The following is a 20198-nucleotide window of genomic DNA, read 5'->3' as shown; positions in this document are numbered from 1 at the left end:
TTTAATGAACCGTAAATTAGTCTTAGAAATGAGAAATCCACCAGGCCATTATCATTATTAAGTTTATATATTTCTACAATTGAAGAAAAGTGGCTAATTTCATTTTAAAAAATGTCAAATTTTGAATGAGTTAATCATGTTTGATGTATGTATCACTAATGAATTGGTCCAAATTGTATAGGTCTTAGATCCTATAATAAACATGTGGTCAGATGTTCAATTTCTGACTTATTATTTTTCGACGGAAATTAGTCATCGTTAATGACGGTGAAAACTTTTTAACTAAAAAAAGACTATGATGTATTGATGTATGTACTCAAAATTTCTAATAACCCTCTCTACTGTGATTGTAGGTGGTGCTACAATTGAAGATAATTCTATTCCCATCGTTTCGCACTGTTTTGGCCATGATAAGTGTCCTGGTAATGATTATAGTTGCTCACAGAGGTGTATAAGGGCGGGTAACAGTAATGGCCATTGTGAAGGGAAACTATGTTGTTGCGAAACATATAGTCTTTTGTACAAGTACATGTACAAACACTAATACTTCCATCAATAAAACTTACAATATAAATTGATTTCAGATTTAATGTTGGCATGTTTGCAAACGTGCGTGCGTGCGTGCGCACGCGCACTCACACACACATTTACACAAACATCAATAAATGTGTTTCTGTCAACAAAAAAAATCAATAAATGCGTTAGTATCTTAACGTTGAATTTGAGTTCTCTAAAGTGAATAATTTACTTTAGAGTGTGAAATGAATAATAGCATAATAACACAGTTTGCCACGGTTATTAATTTACTTTAGAGAGAACAAGTGTTTTAATGCTTTCAAATTCCCAATATATTCAGGTAGTTTTCCATTGATGTTGCAATTCCTCAAAATCCTGAGAAACAATCAGATAGACAACGATATATTATAAGTGCCTTTCTTGCTACTTTTTTTCTTTTATGTTTCTGAAAGAGTCAGAGGAATCAACTCACAGTCTGTTTAACAATATCAGATTATTAAGTTGTGGAAAAGGTGAAGATTCAGTTCCTTTCAGATCACTAATTCTCCTGAATATCACATTTGAATCAAAGCTAAGTAAACACAATTCAAATGAAAGTCAAATTTTAACCTTAGCTAAATCAGTATATAGAATATCATACATACAAGTCAGTTAAGTTTCTCAAAAGTGATATTCCAGACGGAATCGGCCCACTTAATCCACTCCCTTGAATGATTCTGTCAAACGTAAAGTAAACATTGACAAAAAAATTAAAGACAAGTAAAAAAACAACTAAGTTTAAGGAAAAAGTAAAATAAAAAAGCAGTGTGCAATGTGCATGCAGTGTATCGATATTTTTCCAGTTCTGGATAAAATCAGGTATCTTTCCGGAGAAGTGGTTGTCTTCAATTCGGCTGCATTGAGAGAGGATATGAAAATTTGAAGCACTCACACAGTCTTTTGTACAAGTACATGTACAAACACTAATACTTCCATCAATAAAACTTACAATATAAATTGATTTCAGATTTAATGTTGGCATGTTTGCAAACGTGCGTGCGTGCGCACACGCACTCACACACACATTTACACAAACATCAATAAATGTGTTTCTGTCAACAAAAAAAATCAATAAATGCGTTAGTATCTTAACGTTGAATTTGAGTTCCCTAAAGTGAATAATTTACTTTAGAGTGTGAAATGAATAATAGCATAATAACACAGTTTGCCACGGTTATTAATTTCAGCCATTGGTTTTAGATCGGATGGTTCCGCAGGAAATCGATTTCGTTATTATACAAGAGTTTTAAATATTAGATCACCATAACATGAATAATATTTTTGTATAAGATTAGGAACGTTCAAACTTCAAAGCATAACTAAGCAAATTTTTTGACTGATATAGCTGATATAAGAGGACCGTATACTGATTTATCCGGGAGGGATTGTGTCCCTTTTCCAGCCCAATACAAGCAGATCTCCAAGGTATTACTAGTAACATCAACATCTTTGAACAGTTTTATGACTTTCTTACCAACTCCTCCTGCTTCTTCTGCAATATTAAAGTCCTTTTGCACCAAATTTCCCTGCAACATTTCAATCACAACCCTTAATGGCCTTAATCACTTTTTTATGAAAAGCCAAGTGACTATTGAAAGAAATTTGTTAAAGCATGTACCTGAATGTAGATATCGAATACACGCCTTCCAAGACTATGATAAGTTTTATCGTTTGGGAACATTATTTCAGCAAAATGTAGATTTACCCAGTAGGCTCCATTTGCGAGGCAAAACCCGTAATAAGTCAAAGAAATAGGAGAAACACGTGCGTTCGTGTACAATTCAGCATCCACCATAGTAAGTTTAGTGATATTTTGCGGGGAATAAGTTTCTCCAAGGTTAACACTTTCAATGAATATACCAGTGGTGCTAGATGCCCAATTTCCTGTTGGACTGACATAGAGTTTAGCTGGTGCAGGTGAATCTGAATCATCATCATATCTTGTTCCGTTGATTGTTGCTTGCTTTCCGCCACAATTTATATAAAGAGAGGTTGATGCTGGGATCATGTCAGCAACATTGGAAATATTAAGGAACAAAGAAAATCAAATTAAAAAAAAAAAAACTTAGCTGTCTATTGTAAATCAACCATAAAGAAACTCACGTTTGGGACATTGTAAGCGCAAACAAGAAGTTGTTCCTCTGAGAGAATGATGGAAGGAATAGAATAAGTTAGCATGATTAGTATAATAAGAGAGAAATGGAAAGGCTGCACACACACGCACACACGCACGCAAGCACGCACGCACGCACGCCCGCACGCGTGTGCATGTTTTAGTATTTAAAATACAAAACTTACGTGTTATTGCGTGCCCATGAGGGAGAGAATAAGTTCCTGTGACATAGTAGAGAAGATGGTGTCTTCAAAAGGTTCTTAAATTTGCAAACAAATGAGAAAACAAAAGCAAGGATTCTTACACATTTGCAGCATTACATATTTGACTCCTTTGGCTGATGCTGAAGTTATTGTATGAAAGATCTCTATGTATACAAGCCATAAAATTTGATTAAGAATATGATTATACTTTTAAAACCACAAACTTAGAACCACCCCAAACGGCCTCTATGCAATGAAACAAGTGAAAAGAAAAATGAAAGTCAACATCAGTAACGGAGCCAGAAATTTTGGATACTGGGGGCATCATATATATAAATTTCTAGCATTTTACATAGAATATACATAGAAATTTGTTGACATACACATATACATCCACTTATTTTTTAGAATGAATATATTTTTTTAGAGTATAAATATACATCTTAATTGTTCTCTACGATTGTCATATTCTTTGCCTTAACCCAGGATCATTAGGAAGCTTTTCTAAATCGAATTGCAAGAATTTTTTTTTCAGAGATGTACCCAATTTTATATTTTTATATTCATCAAATGTATAATGATTAGTAGTTGATGATTGCTCTGGATTTGACTATATTTTGAATATGATTTCTATTGCTTATTGGTAGAAATAAAATAAAAATACCACATTTAATATGCAATAATACCAAAGAAATTGAGAGAAAATAAAATTTAGGAAAGGCTAATACAGTACACAAAACTTAAAAAAACCAACAACAACAACCGTAAAACCATGTTGAAAAATCTACAGCAGCACCAACAACAAGAAGAGAGAAGAATAAAGGTAGAAGATTAGAAAATAATGAAAATTGGGTTGGTTGATTTGTTTCTTTCTTCTGTTCAGATGATGAATGAAAAAGAGGGAGTGGGGCGTGTTTGTTTTTAGTGAGAAAGAAAGAGTGAGTGAGTGAGTGTGGTTTGTGGTGAGTGTAGTCAAAGTAAATGAAACTTTTGAACTAATTAATACCAAGTTTCTATTGGATGAGAGAGAGATGTGGGCCTAATCAAATGTTAACATATGCTATGTATAGTAAAAAAAATTCTCCAAACTTTGTGCAGGCATGAGCCCCCACATGCTTGTATGTGGCTCCGTCCCTGGTCAACATAGAAAGGTAAAAAATAACAAATGATAGTGTTTTTGCAACATAATACATTGTTCAATCCAAGGAATCATAGAAGTAGACAGATAACTCACACGCTGACATTCGTTCTCCAATCAGGCACTGGTCCAGTCAGAAGGTTTCCGGTTAAAAATCTGCCACCAAAGAATATCAAAATATTAATATACAAAGCTTAATATTTATTTAGGTTGGCATTAATATTTTCTGAATGAATCGGTTGAGCTTAATCCTCGTGAATCTAAGTATGATTATTTAGCTATCTGACATCAGACTGAAAGTTGAAACTAGATTTGTTAAGAAGCCAATTGAGATATACCCCCAAAACAAATTACACTAAGAAGCTATGATGAATTTCATACATGTATTTCAAACTGTTGATGTCAGCATAGCTCCTTGGAATTGGTCCACTTAATTTATTAAAGCTGAGGTCTCTGAAAGAGATATCATATCGAAACGAGTTAAAAAAATACAGAGAAAATGTAGAAAGTTAATAAAAGAAACTTTAAAGGTTAATTATAGTGAAACAAAATATAGAAAGTATGAAATTACAAGTGTTTTAATGCTTTCAAATTCCCAATATATTCAGGTAGTTTTCCATTGATGTTGCAATTCCTCAGAATCCTGAGAAACAATCAGATAGACAACGATATATTATAAGTGCCTTTCTTGCTACTTTTTTTCTTTTATGTTTCTGAAAGAGTCAGAGGAATCAACTCACAGTCTGTTTAACAATGTCAGATTATTAAGTTGTGGAAAAGGTGAAGATTCAGTTCCTTTCAGATCACTAATTCTCCTGAATATCACATTTGAATCAAAGCTAAGTAAACACAATTCAAATGAAAGTCAAATTTCAACCTTAGCTTTATCAGTATATATAGAATATCATACATACAAGTCGGTTAAGTTTCTCAAAAGTGATATTCCAGACGGAATCGGGCCACTTAATCCACTCCCTTGAATGATTCTGTCAAAAGTAAAGTAAACATTGATTAAAAAATTTAAAGTCAAGTAATACAACTTGTTCAAAAAAAAGCCAAGTAATACAAAAACAACTAAATTTGAAGAAAAATTTGAATAAAAAAGCAGTGTGCATACAGTGTATCGATATTTTTCCAGTTCTGGATAAAATCAGGTATCTTTCCGGAGAAGTGGTTGTCCTCAATTCGGCTGCATTGAGAGAGATATGAAAATTCGAAGCAACATAAAAACTATTTTTTTTTAATTTAGTCATCAGTAAACATCACCATGAAAATTTGAAGCTTACAAATCAAGCAATGTAGTGAGCTTAGCAAATGTCGCAGGTATTTCTCCAGAAAACTTGTTAGAGGAAAGTCGCCTATATGTAATGAAAAACAAAACAGTAAATTATGCTTCGAAGCAATGGAAATCAAAATGGATTTTCAGCATATGGATTTTGTATTTCAGCGAGAACATAAATTAAGGAGAAAAAATAAAGTGCTTACAGGTCTTGAATTTTCGGTAGATACCCAAGCTCCGGAGGAAGGGTTCCAGACAATTGATTGTTAAATAACTCGCTATCCATTTCAAGTTAAAGTTAAGTTCAATTCTAATGAAACTATTTGACTTAAACACATACATGTTTATGTACTTATAAATGGAAAAAATAAATCTGATAAGGTGGGTAATGAGAAACTCACAAGATTTGGAGATTAGTTAAGTTTGCAATCTCCACTGGTATTGGACCCGTTAAACGATTCCCGAGGAGAGCACTATAATGATTAAGAAACATGTTGTCATTATATTATTGTTGCATGTAATTACTACAAGAAAATGAATGCAATCAATGATTAAAAACAATCAATGATTAAAAACCAGAAAGGAAAAACAAGAGACAAAACATACAATTTATAAATATTCGTCAGAGAGCCCCATTCTTTAGGAATTGGACCGCACAAGTAATTGCGAGCGAGGTCACTGTAATAGAGGGAGAGAAAGAGTGTCATGTAAAATACGTATTATATAGATAAAAGTAATTGAAAATATAAAACAAGTTTGATAATTTTGTTAATTTGGATGCGAGGGGAAGCTTATAGGAATTACATACATCATTTGAAGGTAACGCAACCTGCTCAGTTCCGGTGGGAGAGTGCCTTGGAGACTTTGCCCTTTCAAACTTCTGTATGTTCATTTTTCCATAAAAAATTTAAACTTACAATTAGATTATATGTATTAAGAGAAATCACCCCAAGCATAAGAAATTGTAAGAGGACAAGTACAGTACAACTCTTGAAACAGTTGAAAAAAAACCATATATCAATAAGCAATTAATTCTAGGCCAAAAGCCACTAGATCAATATTATGATTTCACAATAAAATGCACCCGGACACAAGACCCTCGCTACAACAAATAGACCATAACATTGATCTAGTGTCCGGGTGCATTAAGAAAAACAAATAGACCATAACAGCACCCCTAATTCTAACTGCTGAAACAACAGAAGAATGCACCCAAAAAATCCAGACCTGCGACAAATAGCAGAATAACATGATGAAAGTAATTGTAATGTGAAGCCAAAACCTCCGCTTCACAAAACCGGCTCCAACCACCAATTATGATAATAGACCTGCTGGTAAGAAGACCACAGACAGAAGCATAGAAGCTGCCCTCAAACAATTCCCAACGCATGCTAATAATACCATTTTAACAGACAAAACTAACATTCATATATGATATCCCAAACAAGCGAGAGGATTCGCAAAACACTGACTAATGGAATACCAAAAAACGCTTTGATTTGTTTCAGGCCAACTCCAAGACAGAAATTTTAGACCCGTATCATGCCGAGATACCTTGTTTCCATAATGACCAAATGCATGCAAACCAAAGTGTACGGAATTTAAACTAGGTGACTCTCCCATCATGAATTAAACCAGAAAAAGAATCAAGAAGCTGATTTCCATCGTTTTGAAAGACTACAGACAACCCTGACAACTTTGCTATTACATGCCAAACTTTTGAAAAAACCAGATTAAAAAAATACATGGCTCACTGACTAAACATGACTTCACCCAACTACACACAATCTGTCAAACTACATGTAATCTGTAATCACTTCCAATGATCCCACGATGCAACTGATTATCTACAGTTGGGCTGCAGTTTTGAGTTAGTTGCCAAACAAACACCTCAACCTTTGACTGGAACAAATTTATACCAAATTTTATTGTTGAATGCCTCCTCTACCTTATTGCACACCCTCGTCAACTTCTCATACGTCGATCTCACTGAGAAAACTTACCATCCTTCCACACAATTCTATCACTAACGCTCGCACCTACCATCAACGGCATTTCTCGAATCAGTCAACTTCGCTTCTTTTTCCAGAGATAAATCAAAAAGTCTAGCAAACGTCATTTTTAACTCGTCGTCACCCACCCAACAATCACCCCAAAACCAAGACTCTCCCCATCCCCAAAATTAAGATCCATTGACACAAAGCACCAACCAAGACTCTCAATCTCACACACCTAATCAATATTTCCCGCATCAGACCACCAAGCCAATCCCTCCATTCCCAAGTATTCCAAAAGATTCACCATATTTAGATTTTACAATTTTAAACCATAAACTAATTATCTCATTTTTTAATCTCACAAACACTTCCCTAATAAGGCAATATTAAAACCTTCATGTTTTATATGTCTAACCCACCAACCTCTAGCCGTATGAACACACCCGCTCCCATTTCACCCAATTAACTCTTTTGTTGCATTTTAACCGATCTAATTCATGTACACACACATAAACAATGTCAATTCCTACTTATATATCAATGTAAATATGTGAGTACCAATGTAAATTAAAAAAGTAAAATTGAATAGAATTGGTCATAGCAAGGGGTCACTTAGGAGACTTACATCCAAATAACATGGCAGTAGTTGTCACCAGCAATAGAGCAGTCACAAGTGACATTGTTATCTAAGACTTTCGGTATGGGCGGCGTAACCCAGTTAGGTTTGTTGCTACATGGATCTATGTCAAAATTCCAATCCTTCTTACCAAGTGCTTTAGCTATAGCTTTAAGAGCTTCCTCTAAATATACAATTGAAAGCTATCAGCTAAGTACTGAAAATTCTTCTAAACTACACACACATATAATCAAATATATATACAGAATTTCAATATAAGCTAAAACATACATGATATTTAATCTAACATGAATCCTAAGATAAAAAATAAACTAGAATAAAAGATTAGATCAAATAAATTTCATTATTATTTGGAAGCTATGGAAGAAATAGATATCATACTTTCATCTGGATGAATAGTTTTAGCTCCAAAAGCTGTTAGAGATATGAACCAAATGACAGTTAATGAAAAGAACAGAAACTGAGAGGAAGTGTTCATCTTAGTATTAACAAGGAACAGATAAGTTCATAAATTTCAGAGACTTTAAAGTATTAATCTAAGATGAGAGTGCATGCATATAATTCTATTAATGTGCCAACTTTTAAGTTTATTTTTATCATATAGAGTACTAGTATTAATTTAGTAAAAAAAAATCATATACTATACTATTATTAATCATTTTTCTATCCCTTAAATGAATACTAATTAATGCTTTAATTGTTTTCTACTATATGTATCCGTTGACCACTTATTACTAATACTGCCGAAATAATTGAAGTCAAAGTTTCTACCAAAAAAAAAATTGAAGTCAAAGTATTTGTGTCAATAATGTCATCATATATTTAAGGGAAAAATGCTAGAAAAGATAAGGGACAAGACTGAAACTGGATTCACTCAGAGGACAAATTTGACACATTTATGCTGTTAGAGACATTGGTAATCGTCCAAATCTTGATTGGACGATCACCAAAAAGTAGACTTTTTTTTTGTATTATTTAAAATATTGAGTTTAAATTTGGAAGGTTTATACTTAAATTTAAACCGTCTATTCTTGATCGAATTACTACCGATGATGACTGACAACATCAATTCATAATCGTATTTTTCTGACCGCAGACAAACATGACATGATCCAACAAACTCACAAAATGCATAAAGTACTATATATGTAATGTATGCCACCCCAGTGAGGAATTATTACAAACACATAAAGGGCATAAAAAGTTATTGTTATTTTTCAAAAACATATTGATTTTCTGAAAATATAAACAATTTATAAACGACCCTTTGCTATAACCATGAATGAATTTTATTTCTTCCCTGTCAAGAAACCAGATTAAAACCGGTATAAAACCGTTGGAACTTGGAACTGGCGGTTTTTAGCGGTTGGACTATATTGAGGCATTTATTGTTCCTGTTTCCTCACCGGAGATATGAGTTGACGATGGTGACAGAAATGAGAATGAAATTGGTTTGCAAAAGAATAGGAGAAAAATAGAGAATTTGTTGTTTGCAATAGAACTACTAAAAAATAGTATTGCTGTGCAAAGGATAAATTAGTAAAATTGAAAAAATTGAAAGGGCTCTTGCGACCGAAATGGATTCAAAACGTCCTAATAAGCTTAACTCAGTTGATAGGGACATCGCACTATATGTGCATGAGACCAGGTTCGAACCCAGGACACTCCACTCATTCATTTTTAAGGTGGATTTTCTAGCCACTAGGTTAATTAACAAAAAAAAAATCAAAATAGTAGACTTAGATGCCGTTAACATGAAGTATATGTGGGGTGGGATGGTAGCTCTGGCTGATCACGTGGGCTGTTTGTTACCGTTACAGTTTACCGGGGTTTTGTCCTTGGCAAACGTGGGTTTCCCCGGGCAAAACTCACGGGAACTATATCATATATTTTGAATTTTTCTCTTTCAACCCCCCTCATTTCTTTTTTACTCCCCAAAAATTCCATTTTGCCCCTTACGGTAAGAAAATTTTTTGCCAACAAACTTCGGTTTATATAAACCGAAGTTTTTAAACATGGAAAAAATTTCGGTTTATATAAACCGAAATAACATATACCCCCTAAAAAGAAGGAAAATTTATGTGAAAATTCTTGTAGAGCTACATGCGGTAAATTTAGCATATCTCTCTGAATATAGGTCGTATGCTAATGATATTTAATCCAGTGTAAAGAAGACAACATTTACTACAAGATTGACACCGGAATTGTTAAATTTCATTAAGTATAGTATGAGAAAAGCTACCTACAAGTTTGAGAAAAGTTTCTGCAAAATTTTGTAGAGATACATGTGGTAAATTTATCATAACTCTCTGAATATAAGTCGTATGCTAATGATTTTTAATCCAGTGTAAAAAAGACAAACTTTAATACAAGGTTGACACCAGAATTGTTAAATTTCATTACGTATAGTATGAGAAAATCTAGCTACAAGTTTGAGAAAAGTTTATGCTCTGTTTCTGTATCAGTACCCATTATTTGGTCAAACTGAACCAATTGGATAGTTAACCCTAAAAAAAAAATTATATTTGTATTCTTGACACCCTAAGCTTTCAAACGAGTGGTCGTTTACTCAAATCGGACATCGTTTAGTATTTCAAATAAATTGTGGAAGTTGAGGGTCTCATGCAGAATTTATGCAGGAAAGCTGAAAACAAAATTGGAACACAATATTTCAGTTTATATAAACCGAAATTTTTTAGCATGACAAAAAATTCGGTTCGTATAAACCGAAGTACCCCCCAAGGGCAAAAACGGAAGTTCAGGGGGTAGAAAAGAAATGAGGGGGGGTCGGGAGAGAAACCATCATATATTTTACTCTCTTCGTTTGAAAATAATTGTCACAATTTGATCGTGTATACTATTCATATAAGCTACTTTGACCATATTTTTTTACTAATGTATAAAGGTAAATATTAACATATGAGATCTTGTTAGATTCGTCTCGATGAGTACTATCAAAATATCAAGTTTTCATAATTTTTAATAATACCCAACAAAAGATATCAATGATCAAAATTTTGCATCGACAAATGTGCAGTGATAAAATGTGACAATTATTTTGAGACAGAATCTACTGTGAAAGAGAAGTCTTTTAAGGTGTACACATTCTCAATATTATTATAACGAATACGAATTTTACAAAGTCAACTGTTGAATTGAAAATTTATATCATATACATCATCCATAATTTTTTTAAAAAAAAGTTGAAAATCATTTGGTATGTTATTGAGAGTCGAGACCAATCAAGATTAACGGCTTATGAATTTTTATTAAATACCGTTAATTTTGATGGGTCTCAATAACATATTAAATTATTTTTAATATTTTCAAAATAATTTATTAATGATCTATATGATATAAACTTTCAATCCAATGATGAATTTTGTAAAATTCGTATTCGTTAAGATATTATTTGTCACTAATGCACCATTAAAGTCTAATGAGATCTTTCATGTTAGACCATTTACAATGGTAACCAAACTCAACACCAACTTTTTCAATTTTTAACACTCCACATCATTTTCTCTTTCTTCCACCTAATAATTCAACATTCATTCAACTTTTACCCTCTCCAATAATTTTTCATTCAACACTCTATCCTACCACTTTTTATTTCATATTTTTATTTCATATTCAAATTGCAGGGTTGTTTACCCAATGGGAAAATGATAGCAGTCAAGCAACTTTCTTCTAAATCAAAGCAAGGGAATCGTGAGTTTTTAACTGAGATAAGCATGATTTCTGCTTTGCAACACCCTTATCTTGTTAAACTGTATGGTTGTTGTGTGGAGGGAGATCAGTTGTTGCAGATATATGAATACTTGGAAAACAATAGTCTAGCTCGTGCTTTATTTGGTAATTTTTCCTATATGGTCGGTCTACTTTGGGATGCTATTTATGTGATATGGACTATGGACTGCTTCATCTTCATCAGCTGTAGACCTTTATCCTGTCCAACTTGATTCTTCCTATTGGGAAGAAAAATAATTAAGAATGTGTTAGACACTTAGACATCTTATTAATAATTATTAATTATCATGAGAGGAGGCTCACTTAGGAAAATTGCTTTTTAGGCCCCCGTAGTGCTCTCAGACCCCCTGCTTTTGGACTTTGCATTGTACGATCCGAAGTCAAAACATATTCAGAATGTAAGATCCGAAACGCAGAGGCATAAAACGATGCTCAATCTTCTTCTCCATCGGGAACGCAGCCGCACCACCGTACCATCTTCTTCTTCTCAGCCGCAATCCCACTAGAAATCGGTTAGTATCTTCTTATCTTTGAAGTTGCAATGTCTTTATGACTATAACTGTTTATTTTGGCCGGAATCCATCCTTAGTAGTGCTTTTATAATGTTATGTTATGGTGTGGTACTGATTAAGTGTTGCAGTTAACTAATGTCTATGGAGAGAAAGTGAGAGCTATCAAGTATCACACTATATTTAACTTGTTACTATATTTTGTTTTGATTTTGTTGGAACTATTACTGTTACTGCTAATGGAACTATGCAGCAAGCACACATAATTCATATATTTGTTTATTGATTGATAGTATTTCTGTTATAGCACTGAGACTTCCATACTAGACTTTCTAGTTGCCATAGTGTTCCTTTGTGACTTTGTTTCTGTCTTCTTAAATTACCAGTATACTCTTATTTACTATTTATTCACATTTTTTTAGTTTGCATTGTGGCAATTTTCTAATCAGCACAGGCTTATGTCATGAGTTAAAATAAAATGCTTACAAAGTTTTAGTCATATTCCCTTAATGTAAGTCCTGCAGCTTGTTGGTCTTAGAAATTACTCAAGAATCAATAGTCCGGCTGACATGTTCTTATTACTTTCTTAATTTTACTTAGTAAATTGGTCAAACATTCAATCTCAAGCAGTGATCAATCTTCTTCTGAATATAGAAAAAGGACCGGAACTGGAAGCCGGACGAACACTCCTTGCGCTGGGAGCTCCTTCCATTCTGAACTGAAATCAATTCAAAGCATAACAGTATGACTTCGAATGATGCTATCTTTATTGAGCAACTTGGATGGTAGCAGAAAATGTCCAAATGCTTGGTGGAGTCTTGTTTTTTATGCTTTTGTTTCAACATAGTTACTTGACTTGGTTTCTAATTAATTTTAGCTTTGTTATTTAATTATAAGCCTTTATTTTTGAGTCATTATTGGATGTTTTGTCATGCAAACAGTTTTTTTAATAAGGTTGGTTTATAAGTGTTTAATTTTTTATGTCAAAGAGATTATATTGATAATCAAAGTATGGGTTTTGTGATATAACTTTTTTACACATATATTTAACAATTCGCGGGGGTTTCATACCCCCTTTAAGGTTGGTTTATAAGTGTTTAATTGATTGATACAATTTACAAAACTGGGTCTTTTGTTTAGGCTTTCTAATAGAAAAATGGGGTATGCTTTTAGAAGTGTAATTTCATTTGTAGTTGCTTAATTAGATAAGTAGGTTAGATAACTTGAATGACAAGTAACATAATTAGTTAAAGTGTTTGTTAAGTTTGATAAAATTTCGCTTCATGGAAATTTGGTTAAATACGTTTTTGAGCCATATAATTTATAAGTGGAGAATGTTAACAAGATAAATGTGGAAATAATTTATTGAACTTGTGATATATTCAATTCTCTAAACATTAAATTCTTTGTATCATTAAATGCTATATTTCTATTCTTAGGTAGTTTAACATGTGCCCTCATGAGTTGAGATGGACAAAATGAAGGAAGTATTAGGAGAAAACAAGTGGAAAACACATATGGACTAAAACGGAGAATCTTTAAATTACATGGGTGAAAATACAAAAAATAAATAATATCGAGAATAAAACAAAACCTGCCAAAATGATAGGGGAAAACACACTAACCCTTATATTAAAAACAAAAACAAGTTAAGCACAAGGTGTGCCTAACCACAAAAAAATACAGGAAGTTATCAACAAGAGACCCAAGCGCCAAAAAGTAACATATAATCGCCATCTTGACTGGGACACAACCCTAAACAAGCCAAAGAGTTCAATCACCACATATTCAAATTAAAATTAAAATCTTTGTTGTGAGTCTTCAGCCACCACCAAATTATGATTTTCACCTTATCAATCAAATTCTCAAAAGTCGAACTTATTTGGGCAAACAACATGCTATTTCTTTTGTTCCAAATATTTCAACAAGTAGCAAACTTTTGTAAATCAGATCGAACATCTTTACCAAACAAAAAAGAATTACAAAATTTAGCAATGATATTTTGAAGAGGACTAGAAACACCCATCCACCATAGAATTTTAATCCAAAGAGCTTGAGAAAAATAGCAACCCAAGAAGTGATTGGAAATTTCAAGGAGTACTCCACAACCACCTGCTCACACTAACGGATACCGTAGTAACAATCCATGCCGAGCCATATTATCTTTTGATGGTAACCTGTTGTTAATAATCTCCAAGCAAAAAGAGACCTACAAAGGGGCAATCTTATTCCAAATAACCTCCTTATGAGATGTCATCATTGTTGGAATGATCTGAAAAAGTATTGATATAAGATCCCTTCATCAAATACCCAAAATCTGGATCAAGTTGCCACATCCATTTGTCCGACTTATTTACCTGCAATAAAAAATTATCTAAAACAGCGCAACACAATATTGTCTCAACAATTCCTTCTCCCTAAGAAAAAAGACGTGTTCGCCACTTCAACCGATCCTTCTAAATTCCTATAAAACAGTTTTTTTTTTTTTTTAAGATTTTATGCAGGATCTATAATTTTCTTTTGTAACCATAATCTCCAATGGTTTAGATTTTCATTATTTAGGCATATCACTAGATTGACCAACTGTTGGACCCACTGTTAGCTAAAAGGGCCCAAGCTAGGCCTGTATATGTCATGGATTGGGGATTTTCCATTTTACTAACTCTTTGTTATGGTTTAATGTGAAAAAAAATTAGTCATAGATAAAAAATAAAAAAAATAAAAAATTCCATTTCAAGTTGCTACTAAAGATATATATGATGTTACAATCAGAAAAGCATAAGATATTATCTCTTAAAGTGACTGATCATTCATTCTTATCTTTAACAGATTAGGATTCCAAATAGATTCAAGGCTTGCTAGTGAACATGAACATCATTCATCTCAAATATCAATTCAGGAAAATAATCATTAATGAAAAATACAACGATAAAATCTGTTATCCATGCAATATTTAACATTTTTAATTAAAGATGGTGGATAATTGTGTGTATTAAATGGTTGGTTACTATAAATTCTCCTTTTTCAGCTTTCCATGTACAGTATATGATTGGTCGGTGATGTGAGCCGAAATCTTTCTTTTATGTGAAGTAGCCATTAGCCTAGAAATTCAATTCTTAAAATGGATAAGTCGGATGACAGGGTTTGAACTTCGACCTCCTATATATATAATGCAATATTTCTGCCAACTGAGTTAAGTTAATGGGACGTGTGAGTCGATCTTATGTGATGGTCAAATGCAAAGTAAAAAAATTTATTAAATTTTTGTCTTGATAAAATTTTATGCATAGTACTTCGGCCGCACCTTCCGCGGTCGTTACACTTGCTTGATTGTTGGGGTGAGACCTTTTTTTTCAACCCAACCTATTCATATTTCATTTAGAGATTCCTTCATTCAACAAATTTTACTTTTTTGTAAAGAGCAAAAATATTACTAACATAATAAGAATAAGTAGTAGTAATTTTTTGTCTTTCATATTTCTAATATATTTTTCAACAAAAAATTATTCTGACTAACTAAACCAACATTATTAAAGTAGTTAAATATAATCACGTGAACATAATTCAATTGATGGAATCTTCGCATTTTATATAGAAGAGTATGGGTGTGAATCCCAGACACCCACTTGTTCACATTAAACGATTATGTAATATTTTCTATAGGGGGCTGCTAACTTAGATCCAGTTGGGTCTAAGTTAGCAAGGTGCACCTTTTCAGTTGGACAAAAATACCCATTTTTTTAATTTTTGAAAGAATAGAGCAACAGGGGCATTTCTGTAATTTACCCAACAGTACACGCGCCCCCACCTTCTTTTCCCACCCCCCAGGACACGTGGCAGCGTGTGATTGCACAAAATCCGCGCGCGTGCATCACACGCGCCGACAGGCGCGCGTGGCTGCAGCCCACACGCGGAGAGAGAAACTTTTTAAAAAAGAAAGGCCACGTGTCAGCATATGATTGGCTGCGTTAATTTTTTTTTCATTTAATACTTTAAACTCAATTATTTCATTGTAAATTAATTTTTTATTTTTTTATTTTTATACCAAAATTCATATTTTTTTTTTGTCTACAAATAGAGACTTGGTTCGTTTGATTTGGACACAGAAAAAAAAACCCAATTTTTCACTACCTAAATCTCATTTTTCACTACCTTACATCAACTCACTTAAACCATTCTACTAGGAAAATGGTTTCAGAGTACAAATCTCTGAAACCATTCTACATGCTAAATGGTTTCAGAAGCAAATAACTAATAATCAACTTACTGAAACCATTCTACCAGCAAAATGGTTTCAGATTACAACTCTCTGAAACCATTGTACCAGATAAATGGTTTCAGAAGCAAAAACAATTAATAAATTACTCACTGAAACCATTCTACCAGTAAAATGGTTTCAGAATACAACTATGTGCAATCATTCTACAAGCTAAATGGTTTCAGAAGCAAATGACTAATAATCAACTTACTGAAACCATTCTACCAGCAAAATGGTTTCAGATTACAACTCTCTGAAACCATTGTACCAGATAAATGGTTTCAGAAGCAAACACAATTAATAAATTACTCACTGAAACCATTCTACCAGTAAAATGGTTTCAGAATACAACTATGTGCAACCATTCTACAAGCTAAATGGTTTCAGAAGCAAATGACTAATAATCAACTTACTGAAACCATTCTACCAGCAAAATGGTTTCAGATTACAACTCTCTGAAACCATTGTACCAGATAAATGGTTTCAGAAGCAAACACAATTAATAAAATTACTCACTGAAACCATTCTACCAGTAAAATGGTTTCAGAATACAACTATGTGCAACCATTCTACAAGCTAAATGGTTTCAGAAGCAAATGACTAATAATCAACTTACTGAAACCATTCTACCAGCAAAATGGTTTCAGATTACAACTCTCTGAAACCATTGTACCAGATAAATGGTTTCAGAAGCAAACACAATTAATAAAATTACTCATTGAAACCATTCTACCAGTAAAATGGTTTCAGAATACAACTATGTGCAACCATTCTACCAGTAAAATGGTTTCAGAAGCAAACATTAGTTTTTAATTACCGTTTTATCTCATTTAATTAACTAAAAATAGTTTCAGGTCTCCAAAAATTTCATAAAATACACCAAAAGTTCCAGAATATTATCTACTATTTTCCTGGTATAATGGTTTCAGTGAGTTGGTTGAGTGGTGCGTGTTAAATTACAACACACAAGTAACGTATTTAGTAGACAAAAAATGAGATTAAGGTAGTGAAAAATTGCGTTTTTTTTTCGGTATCCAAATCAAACGAACCAAGTCTCTATTTGTAGACAAAAAAAAATTATGAATTTTGGTATAAAAATAAAAAAATAAAAAATTAATTTACAACGAAATAATTGAGTTCAAAGTATTAAATGAACAAAAATCACGCCCAGCCAACCATTGTGTGACACATGTCCTACTTTTAAAAAGCAAATTTTTCTCTCTCCAGGTTGTAATCCAGTGTGGCGCAGGCTCTGGAATCTGATGGATCAGGATGATCTGGGCTGTCTGATTGATCAGACAGTCTTGATGAGATCAGATCTTGGCTGTCTGATGGAAATCAACGGTCTGTAACCATGGTCCTTCGGTACGCGCGCGACACTGGATCCGCGTCTATTAATGGGTATTTTGGGAAAAGAAAGTGGGGGCGCGTGTATATGGTTGGTAAAATTACAGAAATGTCCCTGTTGCTCTATTCTTTCAAAAATTAAAAGAATGAGTATTTTGGTTCAATTGAAAAGGTGCACCTTGCTAACTTAGACCTAACTAGGGTCTAAGTTAGAAAACCCCTTTTCTATATATGAATAAAATAATAAAAGTTGTGTAATCTTGAATGAAAAAATAAAAAGGTTATGTATTATTTTTTTTTGGTTAAAAAGAAGCTTAATGTACCTTATTTAATTAAAGGACGTTTATGCTAAGATGTGTCTTAACTAGGGTGTTACCCGTGCTTCGCACGGGTGGATTAAATTTAAAATTAAATTTTTATAATATCAATGATAAGAATTTTGGGAGATTAAAACTTAGACTAAAATTATGATGTATCATTGAAAATATTTTTGTATAATTATTTTATGATAAATATTTTGACTATTAGAGATGACAATGGGTAAGGTATGGTAAGAGTACTATGATACATATTCTCATACCCGCACGTTGAAAAAATACATGTCTCCATTCTCATACCCGTTTGGGTAACAACCTTTGTACCCGTGTCCAGGGACGGACATAAGGGGGGGGCAAGTAGGGGCTGAGACCCCCCCCCCCCTCTTGTCGTATTTTTTTTTTGATACACTTGTTCTAGATACATATATACACATAAATTGATATTTGAGAGATGTGTTTAAAGATTAGTAACTACCTTTTGGTGCAAAACATGTACCCACAACATAGTAATTGTAACAATTTACTTTAAAATATTTTGATAATATATATTATACATTACTAAAGTCCAAATTTAATTAAGTTAGTTCTGATTATTTGCTACAAGTGAGAGATTATTTTCTGCTATGAAGATTGTGAAAAATAGGTTGAGAAACAAGATAGAAAATGAATTTCAAACTAATTATGTGATTACTTACACCGAGAGAAGAATTGCTAAAAAATTTAATACAAATTCGGTTGTAGATGAATTTTATGATATAGAGCAATGTCGTGTACAATTTTGATAAACAATGTGATGTATTTTTTATTGAGTATATTTAAATATTATTATAATTATTATTTATTTAATATTTATTATTTAGTTATTCCGGCCTCCCGTTTTATAGATTTATGGATCCGTCCCTGCCCGTGCCCATACCATATGGTACCTAAGTATCCATATCATACCCGTTACCCGCATTTTTACGAAAAATTCATCGATCAATTATAAAATATCACATAATTTTAAGAGAATTAAAAAAAATTAAGAGATTTTAATGTCGACTAATGAAAATTATAAACAAAATCATTACCAACCTCATGCTAAAATTCATATATTTGTTGATATATTCACATTGACTTTGCATTATCTTATAAATAAACATTTTTATTAAAAATGTATAAGGTTTAATAGAGTTTTAGTTTTTAAAATTGATATACATATATTATTATATAATAATATAAATAAAATAAATAGATATATATTATGTGGGTACGTGGGTATGTGGTGGGATATAAAATAAATTGATATACATACTCGCACCCATACCCGCTCATTTTTATGGGTAATTACTCATACCAATGCCTGTATCCAAATGTGGGTTTTACTCTACCCGTTGCGGGTATTTTTTCCGGGTGCCCACTGTGGATGGGTCAAATTTTCATCCTTATTGACTAATCATATTTAAGAGACACGCAGTAAAGAAAATACACAATATTTTTTAATAATTATTGACTATAATTTGTTTTGCAACTATAATAAAGAGTTGAAGTAAAACTATTTTTTACACAACTATAATTTATTTTGAAGTAAAACTATTAAAATGGACTAACCGGCTTGGGCTAGCTCGCCAAACCCGGATATATATAAGGCTTGAACATTAAAATACGATGTTTTCTCTCCCAACCCCCCTCAATTCTTTTCTATCCCCTGAATTTTCGTTTTTGCTCTTGGGGGTACTGCGATTTATACGAACCGAAATAAGCTGACATGCTGATAAATTTCGGTAACCACTTACCGAAATCTGGGACATTTCGGTTCGCAGGTACCAAAATAATTATTTCGGTAAACTTCTACTGAAAATGACGTAATTCCAGCGACCAACGTACCGAAATCTAGGACATTTCGGTTCGCAGATACCGAACAAGCTGACGTTCGTTTTTTGTGTACCGAAAATGCTAATGTTCGGTTTGCAGTTACCGAAATGGTCTAATATTTGGCTTCGGTGAATACGAACCGAAGTTTTTTGGCAAAAATGTTTGAAACCGCAAGGGGTAAAATTTGATTTTTGGGGGGTAGAAAAGAAATGAGGGGGGTCGGGAGAGAAAACATCTTAAA

General features: G+C 32.9%; 2 protein-coding genes and 1 long non-coding RNA gene across 4 annotated transcripts; 1 reads left to right on the top strand and 2 right to left on the bottom strand.

Moving 5' to 3' along the window:
- Positions 1–210: 210 nt before the first annotated feature.
- LOC123894938 (probable leucine-rich repeat receptor-like serine/threonine-protein kinase At3g14840) lies at positions 211–1599 on the bottom strand. The gene is made up of 5 exons (XM_045945088.1): positions 1338–1599; positions 1161–1232; positions 989–1063; positions 808–891; positions 211–673 (listed from the first exon to the last, which is right to left on the bottom strand). The coding sequence occupies exons 1-5, from the start codon at positions 1535–1537 to the stop codon at positions 553–555; spliced, it is 552 nt and encodes a 183-aa protein (XP_045801044.1). The 5' UTR covers positions 1538–1599; the 3' UTR covers positions 211–552.
- Positions 1600–1729: 130 nt separating this feature from the next.
- Positions 1730–8712, bottom strand: LOC123894937 (probable leucine-rich repeat receptor-like serine/threonine-protein kinase At3g14840). The gene is made up of 18 exons (XM_045945087.1): positions 8304–8712; positions 7911–8085; positions 6097–6168; positions 5895–5966; positions 5690–5761; positions 5495–5566; positions 5296–5367; positions 5127–5198; positions 4924–4995; positions 4750–4824; positions 4581–4652; positions 4391–4462; positions 4106–4165; positions 2973–3035; positions 2854–2889; positions 2659–2696; positions 2174–2553; positions 1730–2081 (listed from the first exon to the last, which is right to left on the bottom strand). The coding sequence occupies exons 1-18, from the start codon at positions 8398–8400 to the stop codon at positions 1875–1877; spliced, it is 1779 nt and encodes a 592-aa protein (XP_045801043.1). The 5' UTR covers positions 8401–8712; the 3' UTR covers positions 1730–1874.
- Positions 8713–11477: 2765 nt separating this feature from the next.
- LOC123894936 lies at positions 11478–13154 on the top strand. 2 transcript variants are annotated; one of them, XR_006804020.1, is made up of 2 exons: positions 11478–12184; positions 12836–13154. It is a non-coding gene; the product is annotated as an uncharacterized LOC123894936 (long non-coding RNA). The 2 variants fall into 2 exon arrangements; XR_006804021.1 differs by having other exon boundaries at positions 12782–13154.
- Positions 13155–20198: the final 7044 nt, after the last annotated feature.

The sequence above is a fragment of the Trifolium pratense genome, linkage group LG7, assembly GCF_020283565.1.
Source record: "Trifolium pratense cultivar HEN17-A07 linkage group LG7, ARS_RC_1.1, whole genome shotgun sequence".
NCBI lineage: Eukaryota > Viridiplantae > Streptophyta > Magnoliopsida > Fabales > Fabaceae > Trifolium > Trifolium pratense.
Note: the sequence above shows the minus strand (reverse complement) of the source record. Positions and strands in the feature narration are given on the sequence as shown.

Excerpts from the sequence above, each read along its gene's own strand:
- LOC123894938 (XM_045945088.1), bottom strand. The coding sequence starts at position 1,537 with ATGCCAACATTAAATCTGAAATCAATTTATATTGTAAGTTTTATTGAT. Across the intron at positions 1,064-1,160 it reads TTGAGAAACTTAACTGACTT|GAGAATTAGTGATCTGAAAG; the intron begins GTATGTATGATA and ends TGTGATATTCAG. Across the intron at positions 892-988 it reads CTGATATTGTTAAACAGACT|GATTTTGAGGAATTGCAACA; the intron begins GTGAGTTGATTC and ends ATTGTTTCTCAG.
- LOC123894937 (XM_045945087.1), bottom strand. The coding sequence starts at position 8,400 with ATGAACACTTCCTCTCAGTTTCTGTTCTTTTCATTAACTGTCATTTGG. Across the intron at positions 5,967-6,096 it reads TTGCGTTACCTTCAAATGAT|TGACCTCGCTCGCAATTACT; the intron begins GTATGTAATTCC and ends CCTCTATTACAG. Across the intron at positions 4,166-4,390 it reads ATCAACAGTTTGAAATACAT|ATTTTTAACCGGAAACCTTC; the intron begins GTATGAAATTCA and ends CTTTGGTGGCAG.